At 53.0% G+C, this 19,338-nt stretch overlaps 1 protein-coding gene across 1 annotated transcript in view; it reads left to right on the plus strand.

Moving 5' to 3' along the window:
* Window positions 1–368: 368 nt before the first annotated feature.
* hdac4 (histone deacetylase 4) overlaps window positions 369–19,338 on the plus strand; it is a 68,165-nt gene continuing 49,195 nt past the window's right edge. The window contains exons 1-5 of the mRNA XM_084688896.1: window positions 369–555; window positions 8,339–8,646; window positions 9,471–9,621; window positions 15,523–15,643; window positions 18,006–18,124. Coding sequence (XP_084545022.1) covers window positions 552–555; window positions 8,339–8,646; window positions 9,471–9,621; window positions 15,523–15,643; window positions 18,006–18,124 — 703 coding nt within the window. The 5' untranslated portion in view covers window positions 369–551. The remainder of the gene's footprint in view (window positions 556–8,338; window positions 8,647–9,470; window positions 9,622–15,522; window positions 15,644–18,005; window positions 18,125–19,338) is intronic.

A 19,338-nucleotide genomic window follows, 5' to 3' on the forward strand; every position in this document is an offset into this window, starting at 1 on the left:
TGGAAGAAGAGAGAGGGGGGGAGAGAGGGGTGGTTGGGGTGAGAGAGAGGGGTCGGGTTGGCATGGGGAGAGAGCGGGGGCGAGGGTGGAGAGAGGGGGGATAGGGTGGAGAGAGAGGGTGGATGGGGTTGGCAGGGGGAGAGAGGGTGGAGAGAGCAAGGGAAAGTGAGAGGGAGGAAGGGTAGAGTGGGAGGGGGAGAGAGAGAAAGCATGTAATCACACAAACAGTCAGCAGCATGAATGCCTGAGACTGCCCTCTGATGTCACCAGCCCTGAGAGAGGGAGAGCGAGCAAGAGAGAGGGAGAGAGAGAAGGGGAGGGGACCACAGAAGCAGATAGAGAGACACCCAGTCGGAGGGTTAGAGCGGAGCGGAGCGGAGCGGGAGTGAGAGTGAGTGAGTGAGTGTGAGATCCCAGCGCCTCAGTCCCTGCAGCCTGTGCTCCCCTCACAAGGACCCAGTGTGTGTGTTGACTTGCGCCGAGTTTCCAGCTCTGGTTCTGCTACGCGCCTTTAGAGGCAGAAAACACACACAGCCCTGCCAGCAAGACTGATGGGTAAGAACACTCTGGACTGAACATTTCTATCTGCACAAGCTGGTGTGTGTGTGTCTGTTAAACTAAAGGATATTATTTGACCTGTTTCTAGTGCTTTTCTGTGTGTGTGTGTGTGTGTGTGTGTGTGTGTGTGTGTGTGTGGGCAGCGGAGCAGTAGTCACTGTGTTTATTGAATGGTGGTGATGTATGCTATCCCAGGATCAGCTCCCTGCAGCCTTGAGCTGCTCTCTCTGAATGGAGCAGATGGCCAAGTCTGCTACTACCTCCCTGCTGTCCCTGGGTGGGGGGGGGGGGTCGATCTGTGCGGGTGTGGTGTGGGTCTGTGTCTGTGGGTGTGGGTCTGTATCTGTGTGTGGGGTGGTGTGTGTATGTGTGGGTGTGTATGTGTGTGTGTGTGTGTGTGTGTGTGTGGGCAGACAGCATTCTCAGCAGCTGTGTGCTGGTACGTGTGTCAGCTGGAAGGTGAGGCTGGTGTTGGACTGCTCATGGTGCATCCCCTTTTTAGCAGAGGGGGCTTGTTTGTGTAGCCAAGTTCTCTACTGTACAACATGTGTTATTACAAGTCAAGCTTGACGGTTAAATATGAGAGGTTTCCCCGGAGTTGGACTGTGTCAGTAGGATTGTGTTGGGCTGTTTGGTTGTGTGTCAGTAGCGTGAGCGAGCGCTGGCTGGAGTGTGCCTGACTGGACGCTGCGCTCCGCTGGGTCCTGCCGCATGGTGCCTGTCCCAGACTGCAGAGAGGGAGGGAGGGAGGGGGAGAGGGGGAGAGGGGGAGAGGGAGGGAGGGAGGGAGGGAGGGAGGGAGGGAGGGAGGGAGGGAGGGAGGGAGGGAGGGAGGGAGGGAGGGAGGGAGGGAGGGAGGGAGGGAGGGAGGGACAGGGAGGGAGGGACAGACAGGGAGGGAGGGACAGGGAGGGAGGGACAGGGAGGGAGGGACAGGGAGGGAGGGACAGGGAGGGAGGGACAGGGAGGGACAGGGAGGGAGGGAGGGAGGGACAGGGAGGGAGGGAGGGAGGGAGGGAGGGAGGGAGGGAGGGAGGGACAGGGAGGGAGGGAGGGAAGGACAGACAGGGAGGGAGGGAGGGACAGAGAGGGAGAGGGAGAGGGAGAGGGAGGGAGATTGGTAAAGTGGAAGAGAAATAGGTATTGAAAGCAGACGAGAGAGATACAAAAGGAAGGAACAACAGTTAAAGACACAGGGAGGAATAGAGGAGGAGAGAGAGCACAGAGAGCAGGAAGGAAGAGAGGAGAGAGAGAGCACAGAGAGCAGGGAGGAAGAGAGGAGAGAGAGAGCACAGAGAGCAGGAAGGAAGAGAGGAGAGAGAGAGCACAGAGAGCAGGGGATGGAGAATGGGAGAGAGCGAGCAGCAGTCTGGCGTTAGACTGGTCCACAGCTGACTGCTACTAGCATTTGATGTTTTTCTGTCTTTCAGTTCAGAACCAGAGTTTCTAATGTCCGTCTGAGAACATGAATGATGTATGTCCAATAATGTTTTGGAACAAGGGTTTAAATGTCTTGTTTAAATGTCTTGGCTTTGTGTGTCGATCTTGCACTGCAGTTGTTAGTTACAAACAAGCTCTTTGACCAAACACACACAGCACTCTGTCCTTTCCCTGCATGTTCTCTCATTGGCTGACCCTGAACTTAAAGTGCTGAAACATTGAAAAGGCACACACAGCCATGTGCATACCCAACAACAAACCCCATTGGTCCACAATTACTCCTCCCACCCTTTTCCCAGCCAACCATCATGCTTATGCAGGAGTCACCACGGCATTCTCCCCCCCCCCCCCACCAAGATTACCTGTGTGGGTCATTGTTCATGGAATATCATGTCATGGATTCCTCCCACGGTAATCCTTACCTAATCCTTATTACTCTGGTCTGTGGTTGCGTGTGTGATCTCCGTATTATGGTGTGTGTGTGTGTGCGTGTGAATGCGAGCGTGTGTTTGCTGGAAAGCCGTTGCAGGGATGCCTGGCTATAAATAGATCAGAAAGCCTGAAAAAAGATCTTCCAATGATCCTGATTATGTTCTGAGTTGCAGAACACTTTACTGACCCAAGATCAGATATACTCTCTCCATACTGCCCCCAGATCAAATCTATCTCTCCATACTGGCCTCAGATCAGATCTATCTCTCCATACTGGCCTCAGATCAGATCTACTCCCTCCATACTGGCCTCAGATCAGATTTACTCCCTCCATACTGGCCTCAGATCAGATCTACTCCCTCCATACTGGCCTCAGATCAGATCTATCTCTCCATTTTGGCCTCAGATCAGATCTACTCCCTCCATACTGGCCTCAGATCAGATCTACTCCCTCCATACTGGCCTCAGATCAGATCTATCTCTCCATTTTGGCCTCAGATCAGATCTACTCCCTCCATACTGGCCTCAGATCAGATCTACTCCCTCGATACTGGCCTCAGATAACTGGGTCTAATGTGTGGGTGTTTGTGTGTGTTGTCTGGTGGGTGGGCAAGGTTATGTAACAGCATTCAAACTGTTTTGGCCTCACACACCAGTTACATCAACCCCACTGACCCAGCCAGCGTCTCTGTTAGTGATGGCTAATTGACTCACAGTGGCCTGATTCCGCTCTGCTATATGTAAAAATGTTTGTTTACTGTAAACATGTCAGATACAATGTAATCTGTTGTGGTTGGCCTTGGGGTGTTTGTTATGCTAACAGCTCCTCACAAACCGCCCTGGTGAAAGAAAGATTGTTTGTGGGGTTCCCCTCCGAGGCCCAGATAAAGACAAGCCCTGGAACCCTGGAGCTCTGGAGCCCTGGAGCTCTGGAACCCTGGAACCCTGGAGCTCTGGAACCCTGGAACCCTGGAGCTCTGGAACCCTGGAGCTCTGGAACCCTGGAGCTCTGGAGCCCTGGAGCTCTGGAACCCTGGAACCCTGGAGCTCTGGAACCCTGGAGCTCTGGAACCCTGGAGCTCTGGAACCCTGGAGCTCTGGAACCCTGGAGCTCTGGAACCCTGGAACCCTGGAGCTCTGGAGCTCTGGAACCCTGGAACCCTGGAGCTCTGGAACCCTGGAACCCTGGAGCTCTGGAACCCTGGAGCTCTGGAACCCTGGAGCTCTGGAACCCTGGAGCTCTGGAACCCTGGAGCTCTGGAACCCTGGAGCTCTGGAACCCTGGAACCCTGGAGCTCTGGAACCCTGGAGCTCTGGAACCCTGGAGCTCTGGAACCCTGGAGCTCTGGAACCCTGGAACCCTGGAGCTCTGGAACCCTGGAGCTCTGGAACCCTGGAGCTCTGGAACCCTGGAGCTCTGGAACCCTGGAGCCCTGGAGCTCTGGAACCCTGGAGCCCTGGAGCTCTGGAACCCTGGAGCTCTGGAACCCTGGAGCCCTGGAACCCTGGAGCCTAGCCTCCTCCGCTCAGATGCAGAAGACACGCGAGACATGCGGGCCTCGCCGTTAGCACTCCGCGGGGGCGTGCTCGTCCCGCTAGCGCCGTTAGCCTGCTATCTAGCGCTGTTAGCCTGCTATCTAGCGCTGTTAGCCTGCTATCTCTGCCCCGCTAGCGCCGTTAGCCTGTTATCTCCCCAGCCTGCGTCTCACAGCACTCTCTCTGGTATGCTAATGTGGTAGCGTGGTTAGCCCTTGAGTGTCCAGGGCTTGTTCAGCAGTGATTCCACAGCCTCCCCTCTCCTCCCCTCTCCTCCTGGTCTCTCTGCAGGGTGAGTGCCTGTAATTGGGGATTCATCCTCTCAGCCCTGCTAGGAGGACCAGCCAGCCATTGATCGCTGCGCCTCCTGACTGCTCTGTCCTGTTAATGGGATGAGTTGGTATGGCACACAGACACTCGGACGCGGACACACACACACACACACACACACATGCATGCACACACACACATACACACACACTCATATACGGACACACATACAGGTGGGCTCTCTCTCTCTCACACACGCACAGAGCACTTGTCCTTTACAAAGCAGTACATTGTGTATGAGATGTGTTTTAAAGAGGGTTTAGGAAGCAGTACAGCAGGTCAGTTGACTGATAATTGAGTGATCAGTACTATATGTTTTACTGCACTCTACTTGTGTTTTTCTGCTTTTGTCTGTTTGTCTGAGGAGAGCGATGGAGATGTTCTGACTTCCAGAGATGAAAAACAGCACAACACTACCTCCCAAACCATCCTAATCATCACCACCCCCACCACCTCTCCACATACAGCTCACCTGTAGAATGGAACCGTGCAGGTTTCCAGAGTTCTCTCCCCTCCTCCCCCCTCCCAGCATGCCCTGGGGTCGTCTGCAGCTTGGTAGGGTTACCGCGCGAACCCCTTTTGTCCGTCACCCTGGGAACAAGTGTCTCTCTGTGGCGAGGGCGGGGCCTGGCTCGGACGTCAGCCCCCACGCAGCACCTCCGCTCACCAGCAGCCCGGGTTCACGGGGGTCACCGGGGTGCGAGGCCTGGCCAGAGGGGGGGCGGGGGTCATTTCATCAAACACAATACCCCTCTCATGGTCGACGACCCATCCAGTCTATTCTAGAACTCTCCGTGGAAGCGGAGGCTGGGAACACATAGAGGCTGTGATTGGAGGGCTGGGGACACATAGAGGCTGTGATTGGGGGGGTCAGATGGCTGAGCGGTTAGGGAATTAGAGCTCTCTCTGTGTTGGGAGGGAGCAGGGTTTTGCCGTGAGACGGCGTTTGAATGGGTTCGCTCTGGAACAGAGACGGTGTTTGTTTGACCCAGTGTTTTGTGTTTATTTGTGTGTGGAAGCGTTAACGCGTGTGTGTGTTTGCGGAACAGAATCACTTTGTTGATCCGCTTGAAAGGTTGTGATGTTTGTGTTCAGGGACCATGGAAATGTGAAAGACTGTCGTCGACAGCCAAACAGCCTTGTCCTCCTGATCCAGTCGACTTCTATGGACACTGTCCCAGGAGACTGTCCCATCATGTGATGACTGTTCCTGGACATGGACCACTTAGTGCTGATGTGGACCAATGTTCAGAAGAACAAAATCTAAAACGACAAAACACACACACCCTCTCACTCACACACAGATATATACACACACCCTCAATTCCACACACGCATACAGTCTTTCTAACTCAGACCCTGCCTCACACACACGTAGTCTCTCTCTCTCTCTCTCTCTCTCTCTCTCTCTCTGTCTCTGTCTCTGTCTCTCTCTCTGTCTCTCTCTCTGTCTCTGTCTCTCTCTCTCACACACCCTCCCCCCATCTCCAGTCTGCCTGTCTCAGCCTCGCCCCTCTCCTGCAGGTCCAGGGGGAGGAGTAGGGTTGCAGGCAGAGTCCTGCCCAGTGCCAAGTAGACCACTGGCCTCCCCATCAGACCACAACTGCCAGCCCCCCTCCAGCTGGTCATGTGGGAGGCCAGGCCCTCTCTGATTGGCTGCGGGTGTGCTGCTCTTGTATTGATGACTGGCATCTGCCCTGGCACCCTGCCTCGCGGCTCTCCCCGGCGGAAAAATCGATGAGAGAAAAGCTGGATATTTGATCCGGCAGTATTTTGCACTCCGTCTCGCGATGGACTCCATCGTGTTTGAGGCAGAAAGCCTCCAAATCATCTAAATTGTTTTCCCAGTGACACAAGTGATTTTTTCTTTTTCTTTTTTTCTTTCTGACCCGTAAGCGATAGCATCGTTATGATCATGTTGTCTGTGTAGTGGGCAATATCCTATGTTGCGTAGCAGAGGAATAACTGTTAAGAATGATGTCAAACTGTCTTGGGTGGAAGTGGACCACCTCTCTAATGGAGGGCCGCTGTTAATGCCTGCATTTGTCAAAAACATAGCTTTTAAGATCAGACATGTATTACTCAATTTACAGACCCTCTTTCAGTTCTAAATATAGGCGTTTGGGAAGCTGTAATCTGGAACACTCTCAGTCTGTCCATCAGACTAGACGTTTGGCCCAGTGTCTGCCTACTCCTTTAATCACACACTCAAGACACAACAGGAATCTGCAGATCATCTACATGTGCCGTCGTGGACTGTTCTGTTTGTTCCCAGTTTCAGATCCTTAGTTGTGGTCCTGCACAGTGCTTGGTCAGGCTGTGTTTTGGCTGAAGGGTGTGATGGATCGGCCAGTTGTGGCTTTAGTGTCCCCTGTCCTGGCTAGGCCAGCCGTGCGAATCAATCTCCATCAGCTACTCTAGAATGGATCCTTCTGGTCCAGTGTTACACCTGGACACACACACACACACACACACACAAACTGTACTGATTAATGCGACAAGCAGTCACACACACTCTCTGTTGCTCTCTCTCACTCACTCACACACACACACACCATGTGCTCTGCGTGTCAGCAAATCCCTGCTGCTAAACTCATGTTGCAGGGAGATTGTTTTTGCTCTGTTGCCATGTAGCATCTCTGCACCCAAGAGTGTGTGTATCCAAACTGGAACTCACAGGTCCCCGGACATCCTGGCTGTGTGTGTGTGTGTGTGTGTGTGTGTGTGTGCACACGAGAGAGAGAGAGAGAGAGAGAGGGAGGGAGAGAGAGACAGAGATGCGCTCCAGTCTGATCCTCTGAGGACAAGCTCGCCAGGCAGGTTGGTTGTGGTGTTCAACCCGGAGCCTCCCTCCTCTGGATCCTGGCTGGTGTTCTGCCACAGTCAGCTGGGTCTGGTCCAAACCTGTTTTCTGACTCTCTCACATTCCTTCACTGTTCTTCCCCAAGGCTCCAGCCTAGTGGTTAGAGCATTTGACTGTACATCGGGAGGGTTCCAGGTTGAAATCTGGATCAAAGTCTTTTTGAATCAAAATGTGCTAAATTAATACATTATTTAATTAGGTTATTAAAATCAGTTTTTTCTATTTGTATGTAAACTCTCTATATGTAAAGGTAATGTCTGCGTGTTTGTATGTAGTACTCAAGCCGTGTTGATCTAGCATTGAGTGTTTCTTCTGTTCTCCTTCCTGTTCTCAGCAGGAGTAACTGTCTCACCATCAGTCCTATCTCTCTCCAAGACAATAGACTCCTCTATGCAGGAAGTAGTTTGCTTTGGGACAACTTCCTGTTGGGCGAGGCTGTGCGTGCGTATGTGTGTGTGTGTGCGCTCGCCAATCAAACACTGGCATTGTCCTCTTCTGTCACCCCTAACCATGTCACCTCTCCTCAAACATACACTTGTCACAAAGGTGCCTTGTGTACGAGGATGAAGAGGCCTTCACTGACCTTCTGTGACCTCTGTGTGACCCCTCTTGACGCTATTTGGGTGTCTATTGTTGCTCTCAACCCCCCCCCCCACACACACATCATGGAGGGTACTTAGTAAGTTGGCTTCAAATGACTGAGTGTGATCTGTGTGACACAGTGAGGCGTTGTGTTACCAGCCTGGTCCTGTCGCTTTATAGTGACACTCTCGCTTTATAGTGCTGCATGCCGCTTTGGATACACGGTTGGATGAAAACATGACAAAACGTTTGACTAACCTCCCCTCCCTCCCTCCCTCCCTCCCTCCCTCCCTCCCTCCCTCCCTCCCTCCCTCCCTCTCTCTCTCTCTCTCTCTCTCTCTCTCTCTCTCTCTCTCTCTCTCTCTCTCTCTCTCTCTCTCTCTCTCTCTCTCTCTCTCTCTCTCTCTCTCTCTCTCTCTCTCTCTCTCTCTCTCTCTCTCTCTCTCTCTCTCTCTCTCTCTCTCTCTCTCTCTCTCTCTCTCTCTCTCTCTCTCTCTCTCTCTCTCTCTGTCTCTCTGTCTCTCTGTCTCTGTCTCTGTCTCTGTCTCTGTCTCTGTCTCTCTCTCTCTCTTTCTCTCTCTCTCTCTCCCTCCACAGTGGACGTGAGCGCTGCTCTGCCCATGCAGCTTCCTCCCGCCGCCATCCCCATGGACCTGCGCGTAGACCAGCAGCCCTTTGGCCTGGCCCCCCAGCAGCCCTTTGGCCTGGCCCCCCAGCCCCCCGGGGAGGGGCCCCAGCCCCCAGGGGACGGGCCCCCGGCCCAGAGGGAGAGGCAGCTGCAGCTGGAGCTGCTCCACCTGAAGCAGAAACAGCAGCTCCAGAGGCAGATCCTCATCGCTGAGTTCCAGAGGCAGCATGAGCAGCTGTCCAGGCAGCACGAGGCCCAGCTGCAGGAGCACGTCCAGGTGAGGCGGGGAGGAGTGTGGGGGAGGGGGTGTTAGTAAGTCTGTGTGTGTGTGAGTGTGTGGGGTGTTCTATGCCCGTGTGATCAGCAGACAGAGCTTTGCTTTACTCTGCTATCTCCATGGGAACCTAGTGTTTGTGCGTGTGCATGGGAGGAAGATGACTCACTATGCAAACAGGCGTCCCTGCGTTGCCACGGTCACAGAGCCGGCCAATGAGAAAGAGGCAGCCCGGGCTAAAAATAGCCCTGTCTAAATGCATTTACATTTTTCCTTGCCCTAGGACACATCATTTTTTTGGCACAGCCGGGAATAGAACCAGCAACCTTTGAGTAACAGCCCGATTCCCTAACCGCTCAGCCAACTGCTATTGAAGCAGTTCTGCTGTTGCTTTGATTGACATCTAGCCATGTCACATCCTTGACATGGTCAAGTCTCTCTCTCTCCTCTTAATGTTCATTGGAATTCAAGCTTCATCATCGGTAGCTGAAAGCACGATGATGTAATGGTTAACCCTTTAATATAATTGTATCACAGTAAAAGTTAAGAGCCCCATCCGTCCTCCTCCCCACCCCTCCTCCTCCTCCTCATTCTCCCCTCTCCTCCTCCCTCTTATTATTCTCCCCTCTCCTCCTCCCTCTCCTCATCCTCCCCTCTCCTCCTCCCTCTCCTCATTCTCCCCTCTCCTCCTCCCTCTCCTCATTCTCCCCTCTCCTGCTCCTTCTCCTCATTCTCCCCTCTCCTCCTCCCTTCTCCTCCTCATCCCCTATCCTCCTCTCCCTCCTCCTCCCTCCTCCTCCCCTCTCCTCTTCCCCTCTCCTCCGCAGCACCAGCAGGAGCTGCTGGCCCTGAAGCACCAGCAGGAGCTGCAGGAGCACCAGAGGAAGATGGAGAGACACCGTCTGGAGCAGGAGTTGGAGAGACAGCAGAGAGAGCAGAAGCTGCTGCTGCTCAAGAACAAGGACCGAGGACAGGAGAGTGAGTCTCTCTCTCACAGCCTGGGGGACAGGGGACAGGAGAGTGAGTCTCTCTCTCACAGCCTGGGGGACAGGGGACAGGAGAGTGAGTCTCTCTCTCACAGCCTGGGGGACAGGGGACAGGAGAGTGAGTCTCTCTCTCACAGCCTGGGGGACAGGGGACAGGAGAGTGGGTCTCTCTCTCACAGCCGGGGGGACAGGGGACAGAAGAGTGGGTCTCTCTCTCACAGCCGGGGGGCTAAGGCTCAGATCAGACACAACGTCATAGCAGCCCTTCCAGCGCTCGAGTGGCCTAGCCTGGGCACCCTGACCAGAACATTACCGCTGGCTGGAACAGCGATAGGTTATACTACACTAGGCAACACTAGGCTACTCTAGGCAACACTAGGCTACTCTAGGCAACACTAGGCCTCTCTAGGCAACACTAGGCTACTCTAGGCAACACTAGGCTACTCTAGGCAACACTAGGCTACTCTAGGCAACACTAGGCTACACTAGGCAACACTAGGCTACTCTAGGCAACACTAGGCTACTCTAGGCAACACTAGGCAACACTAGGCAACACTAGGCTACTCTAGGCAACACTAGGCTACTCTAGGCAACACTAGGCAACACTAGGCAACACTAGGCTACTCTAGGCAACACTAGGCTACTCTAGGCAACACTAGGCAACACTAGGCTACTCTAGGCAACACTAGGCTACTCTAGGTAACAAGTCTGACATTCACCGTTTCCTCAAATGGTGGCCCAGCTAAACTAGCGTTTAGACTGCTCTGTAGACCGGCTAAACTAGCGTTTAGACCGCTCTGTAGACCGGCTAAACTAGCGTTTAGACCGCTCTGTAGACCGGCTAAACTAGCGTTTAGACCGCTCTGTAGACCGGCTAAACTAGCGTTTAGACCGCTCTGTAGACCGGCTAAACTAGCGTTTAGACCGCTCTGTAGACCGGCTAAACTAGCGTTTAGACCGCTCTGTAGACCGGCTAAACTAGCGTTTAGACCGCTCTGTAGACCGGCTAAACTAGCGTTTAGACCGCTCTGTAGACCGGCTAAACTAGCGTTTAGACCGCTCTGTAGACCGGCTAAACTAGCGTTTAGACCGCTCTGTAGACCGGCTAAACTAGCGTTTAGACCGCTCTGTAGACCGGCTAAACTAGCGTTTTGACCGCTCTGAAGACCGGCTAAACTAGCGTTTTGACCGCTCTGAAGACCGGCTAAACTAGCGTTTAGACCGCTCTGAAGACCGGCTAAACTAGCGTTTAGACCGCTCTGTAGACCTGTTAAACTAGCGTTTAGACTGCTCTGAACGCCCCCGTTGTGCTAAGTACCACAGGAAATTGCCTGGAAGGCAGCCTCCATAAAAGACAATTTGCCTCAGTGGCAAAGAGAACAAATGAAGATGTCAGCTATTACACATGCACTGTGATTTAAAAAGCCTCTGTATTTGCCATAATCAACACATTCTTGTATTTGTCAACCTGCTCCCTATGAGTGTGTCAGCCTCCTGCTGACAGCTGACAGTTTGACCTGTGTCTTGGTCACACACACACACAACTTGGTTTGGGGGTTTTCTTTTCTTTGCATAGACACAGACACACACTTTTAGACCTTGTACCCTGCTCTTCTCCTCCACCCTGGGCTGATGGAGCCTGTGAAGGGGTTGTGGTAACTGAAGCGGGATCTGGGAGGAAGAAAAACACCCACAGACGTGTCACATAAAAATGCGACCGGCATCCTGAAGAGAACGTCTAACTGTTAGTCTCTGGAGTTCCCTTCAGCTTTGTTCTGTCAGGCTGCTCACATCAGACAGGACCACGTTGTCCTCGCTGGGTTAGTCAGCAGGAAGACCCCACATCAGCCCTCGTAACCACACTCTCCACTCTGACATCTTGATATACCATGAAGGTCTATGTTGTAGTCCACAAGCCACTGGGATTTGTAGTTTTCAGTCAGTCTGCTGCTCTCTAGTGAGCCCTTGTCTGGTTGTTGGTGTCTGAGTACCCTGCTGTATCTCCAGAGCATGGTCACATGAACAGGCCTGCTGTATCTCCAGAGCATGGTCACATGAACCGGCCTGCTGTATCTCCAGAGCATGGTCACATGAACCGGCCTGCCAGGCCTGCTGTATCTCCAGAGCATGGTCACATGAACCGGCCTGCCAGGCCTGCTGTATCTCCAGAGCATGGTCACATGAACCGGCCTGCCAGGCCTGCTGTATCTCCAGAGCATGGTCACATGAACCGGCCTGCCAGGCCTGCTGTATCTCCAGAGCATGGTCACATGAACCGGCCTGCCAGGCCTGCTGTATCTCCAGAGCATGGTCACATGAACCGGCCTGCCAGGCCTGCTGTATCTCCAGAGCATGGTCACATGAACAGGCCTGCTGTATCTCCAGAGCATGGTCACATGAACCGGCCTGCCAGGCCTGCTGTATCTCCAGAGCATGGTCACATGAACCGGCCTGCCAGGCCTGCTGTATCTCCAGAGCATGGTCACATGAACAGGCCTGCCAGGCCTGCTGTATCTCCAGAGCATGGTCACATGAACCGGCCTGCCAGGCCTGCTGTATCTCCAGAGCATGGTCACATGAACCGGCCTGCCAGGCCTGCTGTATCTCCAGAGCATGGTCACATGAACCGGCCTGCCAGGCCTGCTGTATCTCCAGAGCATGGTCACATGAACAGGCCTGCCAGGCCTGCTGTATCTCCAGAGCATGGTCACATGAACCGGCCTGCCAGGCCTGCTGTATCTCCAGAGCATGGTCACATGAACCGGCCTGCCAGGCCTGCTGTATCTCCAGAGCATGGTCACATGAACCGGCCTGCCAGGCCTGCTGTATCTCCAGAGCATGGTCACATGAACCGGCCTGCCAGGCCTGCTGTATCTCCAGAGCATGGTCACATGAACCGGCCTGCCAGGCCTGCTGTATCTCCAGAGCATGGTCACATGAACCGGCCTGCCAGGCCTGCTGTATCTCCAGAGCATGGTCACATGAACCGGCCTGCCAGGCCTGCTGTATCTCCAGAGCATGGTCACATGAACCGGCCTGCCAGGCCTGCTGTATCTCCAGAGCATGGTCACATGAACCGGCCTGCCAGGCCTGCTGTATCTCCAGAGCATGGTCACATGAACCGGCCTGCCAGGCCTGCTGTATCTCCAGAGCATGGTCACATGAACAGGCCTGCTGTATCTCCAGAGCATGGTCACATGAACCGGCCTGCCAGGCCTGCTGTATCTCCAGAGCATGGTCACATGAACCGGCCTGCCAGGCCTGCTGTATCTCCAGAGCATGGTCACATGAACAGGCCTGCCAGGCCTGCTGTATCTCCAGAGCATGGTCACATGAACCGGCCTGCCAGGCCTGCTGTATCTCCAGAGCATGGTCACATGAACCGGCCTGCCAGGCCTGCTGTATCTCCAGAGCATGGTCACATGAACCGGCCTGCCAGGCCTGCTGTATCTCCAGAGCATGGTCACATGAACAGGCCTGCCAGGCCTGCTGTATCTCCAGAGCATGGTCACATGAACCGGCCTGCCAGGCCTGCTGTATCTCCAGAGCATGGTCACATGAACCGGCCTGCCAGGCCTGCTGTATCTCCAGAGCATGGTCACATGAACCGGCCTGCCAGGCCTGCTGTATCTCCAGAGCATGGTCACATGAACCGGCCTGCCAGGCCTGCTGTATCTCCAGAGCATGGTCACATGAACCGGCCTGCCAGGCCTGCTGTATCTCCAGAGCATGGTCACATGAACCGGCCTGCCAGGCCTGCTGTATCTCCAGAGCATGGTCACATGAACCGGCCTGCCAGGCCTGCTGTATCTCCAGAGCATGGTCACATGAACCGGCCTGCCAGGCCTGCTGTATCTCCAGAGCATGGTCACATGAACAGGCCTGCTGTATCTCCAGAGCATGGTCACATGAACCGGCCTGCCAGACCTGCTGTATCTCCAGAGCATGGTCACATGAACAGGCCTGCTGTATCTCCAGAGCATGGTCACATGAACCGGCCTGCCAGGCCTGCTGTATCTCCAGAGCATGGTCACATGAACCGGCCTGCCAGGCCTGCTGTATCTCCAGAGCATGGTCACATGAACCGGCCTGCCAGGCCTGCTGTATCTCCAGAGCATGGTCACATGAACAGGCCTGCTGTATCTCCAGAGCATGGTCACATGAACCGGCCTGCCAGGCCTGCTGTATCTCCAGAGCATGGTCACATGAACAGGCCTGCTGTATCTCCAGAGCATGGTCACATGAACCGGCCTGCCAGGCCTGCTGTATCTCCAGAGCATGGTCACATGAACCGGCCTGCCAGGCCTGCTGTATCTCCAGAGCATGGTCACATGAACCGGCCTGCCAGGCCTGCTGTATCTCCAGAGCATGGTCACATGAACCGGCCTGCCAGGCCTGCTGTATCTCCAGAGCATGGTCACATGAACAGGCCTGCTGTATCTCCAGAGCATGGTCACATGAACCGGCCTGCCAGGCCTGCTGTATCTCCAGAGCATGGTCACATGAACCGGCCTGCCAGGCCTGCTGTATCTCCAGAGCATGGTCACATGAACAGGCCTGCTGTATCTCCAGAGCATGGTCACATGAACAGGCCTGCTGTATCTCCAGAGCATGGTCACATGAACAGGCCTGCTGTATCTCCAGAGCATGGTCACATGAACAGGCCTGCTGTATCTCCAGAGCATGGTCACATGAACCGGCCTGCCAGGCCTGCTGTATCTCCAGAGCATGGTCACATGAACAGGCCTGCTGTATCTCCAGAGCATGGTCACATGAACAGGCCTGCTGTATCTCCAGAGCATGGTCACATGAACAGGCCTGCTGTATCTCCAGAGCATGGTCACATGAACAGGCCTGCTGTATCTCCAGAGCATGGTCACATGAACAGGCCTGCTGTATCTCCAGAGCATGGTCACATGAACAGGCCTGCTGTATCTCCAGAGCATGGTCACATGAACAGGCCTGCTGTATCTCCAGAGCATGGTCACATGAACAGGCCTGCTGTATCTCCAGAGCATGGTCACATGAACCGGCCTGCTGTATCTCCAGAGCATGGTCACATGAACAGGCCTGCTGTATCTCCAGAGCATGGTCACATGAACAGGCCTGCTGTATCTCCAGAGCATGGTCACATGAACAGGCCTGCTGTATCTCCAGAGCATGGTCACATGAACAGGCCTGCTGTATCTCCAGAGCATGGTCACATGAACAGGCCTGCTGTATCTCCAGAGCATGGTCACATGAACCGGCCTGCTGTATCTCCAGAGCATGGTCACATGAACAGGCCTGCTGTATCTCCAGAGCATGGTCACATGAACAGGCCTGCTGTATCTCCAGAGCATGGTCACATGAACAGGCCTGCTGTATCTCCAGAGCATGGTCACATGAACAGGCCTGCTGTATCTCCAGAGCATGGTCACATGAACAGGCCTGCTGTATCTCCAGAGCATGGTCACATGAACAGGCCTGCTGTATCTCCAGAGCATGGTCACATGAACAGGCCTGCTGTATCTCCAGAGCATGGTCACATGAACAGGCCTGCTGTATCTCCAGAGCATGGTCACATGAACAGGCCTGCTGTATCTCCAGAGCATGGTCACATGAACAGGCCTGCTGTATCTCCAGAGCATGGTCACATGAACAGGCCTGCTGTATCTCCAGAGCATGGTCACATGAACAGGCCTGCTGTATCTCCAGAGCATGGTCACATGAACAGGCCTGCTGTATCTCCAGAGCATGGTCACATGAACAGGCCTGCTGTATCTCCAGAGCATGGTCACAGGACAATGTTCTCTGGCGTCTCTGACTAAGGGTCTCCCTCCCTGTCTCTCTCCCTTCGTCTCTCTCCCTTCGTCTCTCTCTCTCCATCCTTCCTTCTCTCTCTCCCTCCTAGGTGCGGTTGCCAGTACGGAGGTGAAGATGCGTTTGCAGGAGTTTGTTCTGAACAAGAAGAAAGCTCTGGCCCAGCGCAGTATGAACCACTGCATGCCCAGAGACCCTCGCTACTGGTACGGGTGAGTGGCTGAACGGGCTTCCCTGTCCGGGCTTTCCACCCCTGGACATCCTCCCCTGTACAGAGACCCTCACCCTCTCCTCTCTCTCCTGTAGACAGACCCTCACCCTCTCCTCTCTCACCTGTAGAGACCCTCACCCTCTCCTCTCTCCCCTGTAGAGAGACCCTCACCTTCTCCTCTCTCCCCTGTAGAGAGACCCTCACCCTCTCTTTTCTCCCCTGTAGAGAGACCCTCACCCTCTCCTCTCTCCTGTAGAGACCCTCTCCCCTCTCCCCTGTAGAGAGACCCTCTCCTCTCTCCCCTGTAGAGACCCTCACCCTCTCCTCTCTCCTGTAGAGAGACCCTCTCTCCTGTAGAGAGACCCTCTCCCCTCTCCCCTGTAGAGAGACCCTCACCCTCTCCTCTCTCCCCTGTAGAGAGACCCTCACCCTCTCTCCTGTAGAGAGACCCTCACCCTCTCTCTCCTGTAGAGAACTGTTCTCATGACTCTCATGTTAGCATAGGAAGGTCATAGATGGAATAATATGCATTTTTACAATTTTGCATATTAAATCTAGCAAGCCTTTAGAAGAAAGGAGATTAGTTGTAGATAAACTGTAGCTTGCCTCAGCTGTTCTTCAAATCTATGGAAGAACTTGTGATGTCACGCGTGACTCTTCTTTTTGGATGATTTGAAATCTTCTAAGTGTACAACTCTTTTCTACCTTGAAGGAGCACACAGCAGTATTTGAAGGAATTAGCTTTCTCCTCCAAGCAGCAGGCCTCTTTGTGAAGTGGGATTGGCAGTTTCTTGTCTTTGACACAAGCGAGTTTGAAGCCCGGGAAGAAAGATAAGGATGCCACCTTTTGTGCTCCTTAAATATTTGAAGAGGTTTAGGAAGGGGAGCGATCAGACAGGGAAACGAGTGAATGAATCTGAGGTGACAGGAAAGGACACGTTTGCCTTTTTCTGTCTCTTTCTCCCTCTCCCTCCCTACCTTCCCCCACCTCTCTCTTTCTCCCCCCCACCTCTCTCTTTCCCCCCCTCCCTCCCCCCACCTATCTCTTCCTATTTCTTTCTTAACTCTTGCCTCCCCTTTCATTATTTTAAGGGTCTCTTTTATGCCTTACTCAACTTCACAGAAATCTTTTTTTTTTTACAATCTCTCTCTCTTTTTCTCTCTGTCACCATCTCTCCACCCCTCTGGTCTGCTCTCCTTGGCCAGACACCTAGCCTATTTCCAGCCCCTCAGCTGTCTGTCTGTGATAAGGGGGATGAAAGGAGGAATATTAAAACACTGACAGCAGTCTTTCTTCCCAGCTTTCTCCTCCTCACCCTCTACCGGTGGCATGGATTTTTTGACATCAATTTATTTCATTTCAGGAATTACTACAGTGCTTTTCTTTATTGAAGAAAAGTTTATTTGCCATCTTCCAAATGACGGTTTGACGAAGTGCTTGTTGTGGATTACAGAGACATGAAACAGAATTGTGAAGATGCTGGCGAACACGGTAGTTTTATTCCAAACATCCCCACAGCCAGCGGGGGGGTTCTCCTTTTGATATTTTCTCAGCAAGCCAGAATCATGTCAGTCATAAATAAAAGACAGCAGATGGGAGATGGAGGGAAGGGCATTCACTGGTGTTGTGTGGCTGGCGGCTGACCTGAACTGGCCCCCTAGCAGGGCCCTTGTCTCCACTGCTGGGGAGTCGTTCTCTTCTCTGTGATCAGGTCCATGTTTCTCCATTACCGACTTCTTAATGAAACAGGAGTGGCGGTTACAGGAAGCAAGATGAGACGTATATACACATACACATACACTACACACACCCACGAGCACTACACACTTAAACATTAGACTAACAGGATGATAAATTCAGCCTGGGCCTCAACATAGCATATTTATGATGGTGCAGTCAGGTTGATCACATGATCCCCAGGCAGGATCCTGGCAGTGCTGGATTGTTTACCAACAGACAGCACCACACCCTCAGAGACGCTTCTGATTCGATCAGGTCCTTCTGAGATACTGCATCACGCAAAGTGTTTCGGCGGTAAACCAACCCTCTGCCACAAAGCAGGCTTTATGACAGCGTCCTGAAGATGGGGTGCAGATGTGTATCAGCATGTTTGTCTGCGTACCTACTTGTCTTCTGTCGTCGAGACGGCGAGGTTTACCATGAGGCTGCTAGGTCTGGCTCTGGACATTCTCAGTTCATGCTCTTCCTGACATTAGGGACCCGTGTCTAACAGGATGTACTCAAGACCTTTTCTTTTTCTTTTCTTTATTTTCTTTACTGTGTGCATTCTGTTCCTTCCTCTTGGACAGGACAGCCCAGCTGGCTGTTTTCTGCCTCATACCTCTTCTCTCTGTCTCCACAGGAAGACCCAGCACAGCTCCCTGGACCAGAGCTCACCTCCTCAGACAGGGATGTCCACTTATAACCACCCTCTCCTGGGGATGTACGACTCCAAAGACGACTTCCCCCTCCGCAAGACAGGTAGGACCCCGCCACTGGCCCCTGAGGGCGTAGCTCTGCAGGGAACCCTAACCCTGGAACTCAGAGGATGTTTTCAAGTTGCATTATTGAAACAGCATTAAACCGTGCAGTCAAACGATTAACCCTAAGGTACTGGCCTTCTGCGAGACTTGCACAAACCCACACTGTGGTGGGTATAAAGGCTGTGGTGTAAACCACAGCATAGCACTCCTTCTCTCTCTGGGTGATGTTTGGCTGGCCTGTGATTATTCACTTAGCCTCTGGGCTGCTTGGCAGTCTAACATCCAGTTGTCCCTGCTGGAAGCCCACCAGTGTAGTGTTGAGGGCTGACAGGCCCCATCACAGCTGACCTGTCCAGGCCCAAACACAAGAAGCATGACCCAAACATGACTGGGCCTAGAACACAGCCCTGTGGAACACCCAAACAGTCTCTGAATGTCAGTTGTAGTATCAGAGAGGAGAGTTGAGCATGACTAGTGTTGTAGTATTACAGAGGACAGTTGAGCATGTCATGTTTGGGGAGAATGTTGACGTTTGCTTTTAAGCTCTAGAGATAGGAGAGCCAGACTGCACACCCACACACACACACCCACACACACACACACACACACACACACACACACACACACACACACACACACACACACTCACACACACACACACACACACACACACTCACACATCTCTAAAAGGGGTGTGATCTGACTGACCAGATAACATCCTAAAAGAGGAAGTTGGGTGAAATGCTCTCGGTATCAGTCGACAGCCGTGGTGATTGACGTCATGTGTGACGTTGTGAAGTATTTGCCATGGGATCGCAATCTATTCATGCAAACATGGAGGAGTTGTTTTGAGAGTCTTTTGTTTCTGGAATTTTAGACCAGTATTTCCTTGTGATATTTACACCCTTGTTGTCATGTGAGATAACAAGGGTTTCTTCTAAAGGCTTGCTAGATTTAATATGCCAAATAAAAAATAAAAAAGCATATTATGCTAGCAAAGGGCCGCTACATGACATGTAGCCAGTGGCTTTGACAGTTTACATTTTAATGTAACTATTAGAAGTCCCTTTTGTGGCACAACTAATATGCATATCATATCATGAAAACCCCTAATCATTAAAGGCAGCTGGTGGACAACAGCTAAAGTATTTCCAAGTTCAGAACAGATGTGGACTACCCTGTTAAGAACCAGCTAGTGGTGAAAGCTCGCTC

This window comes from Hypomesus nipponensis, chromosome 23 (assembly GCF_054491055.1).
Source record: "Hypomesus nipponensis isolate SF chromosome 23, ASM5449105v1, whole genome shotgun sequence".
Classification (NCBI taxonomy): domain Eukaryota; kingdom Metazoa; phylum Chordata; class Actinopteri; order Osmeriformes; family Osmeridae; genus Hypomesus; species Hypomesus nipponensis.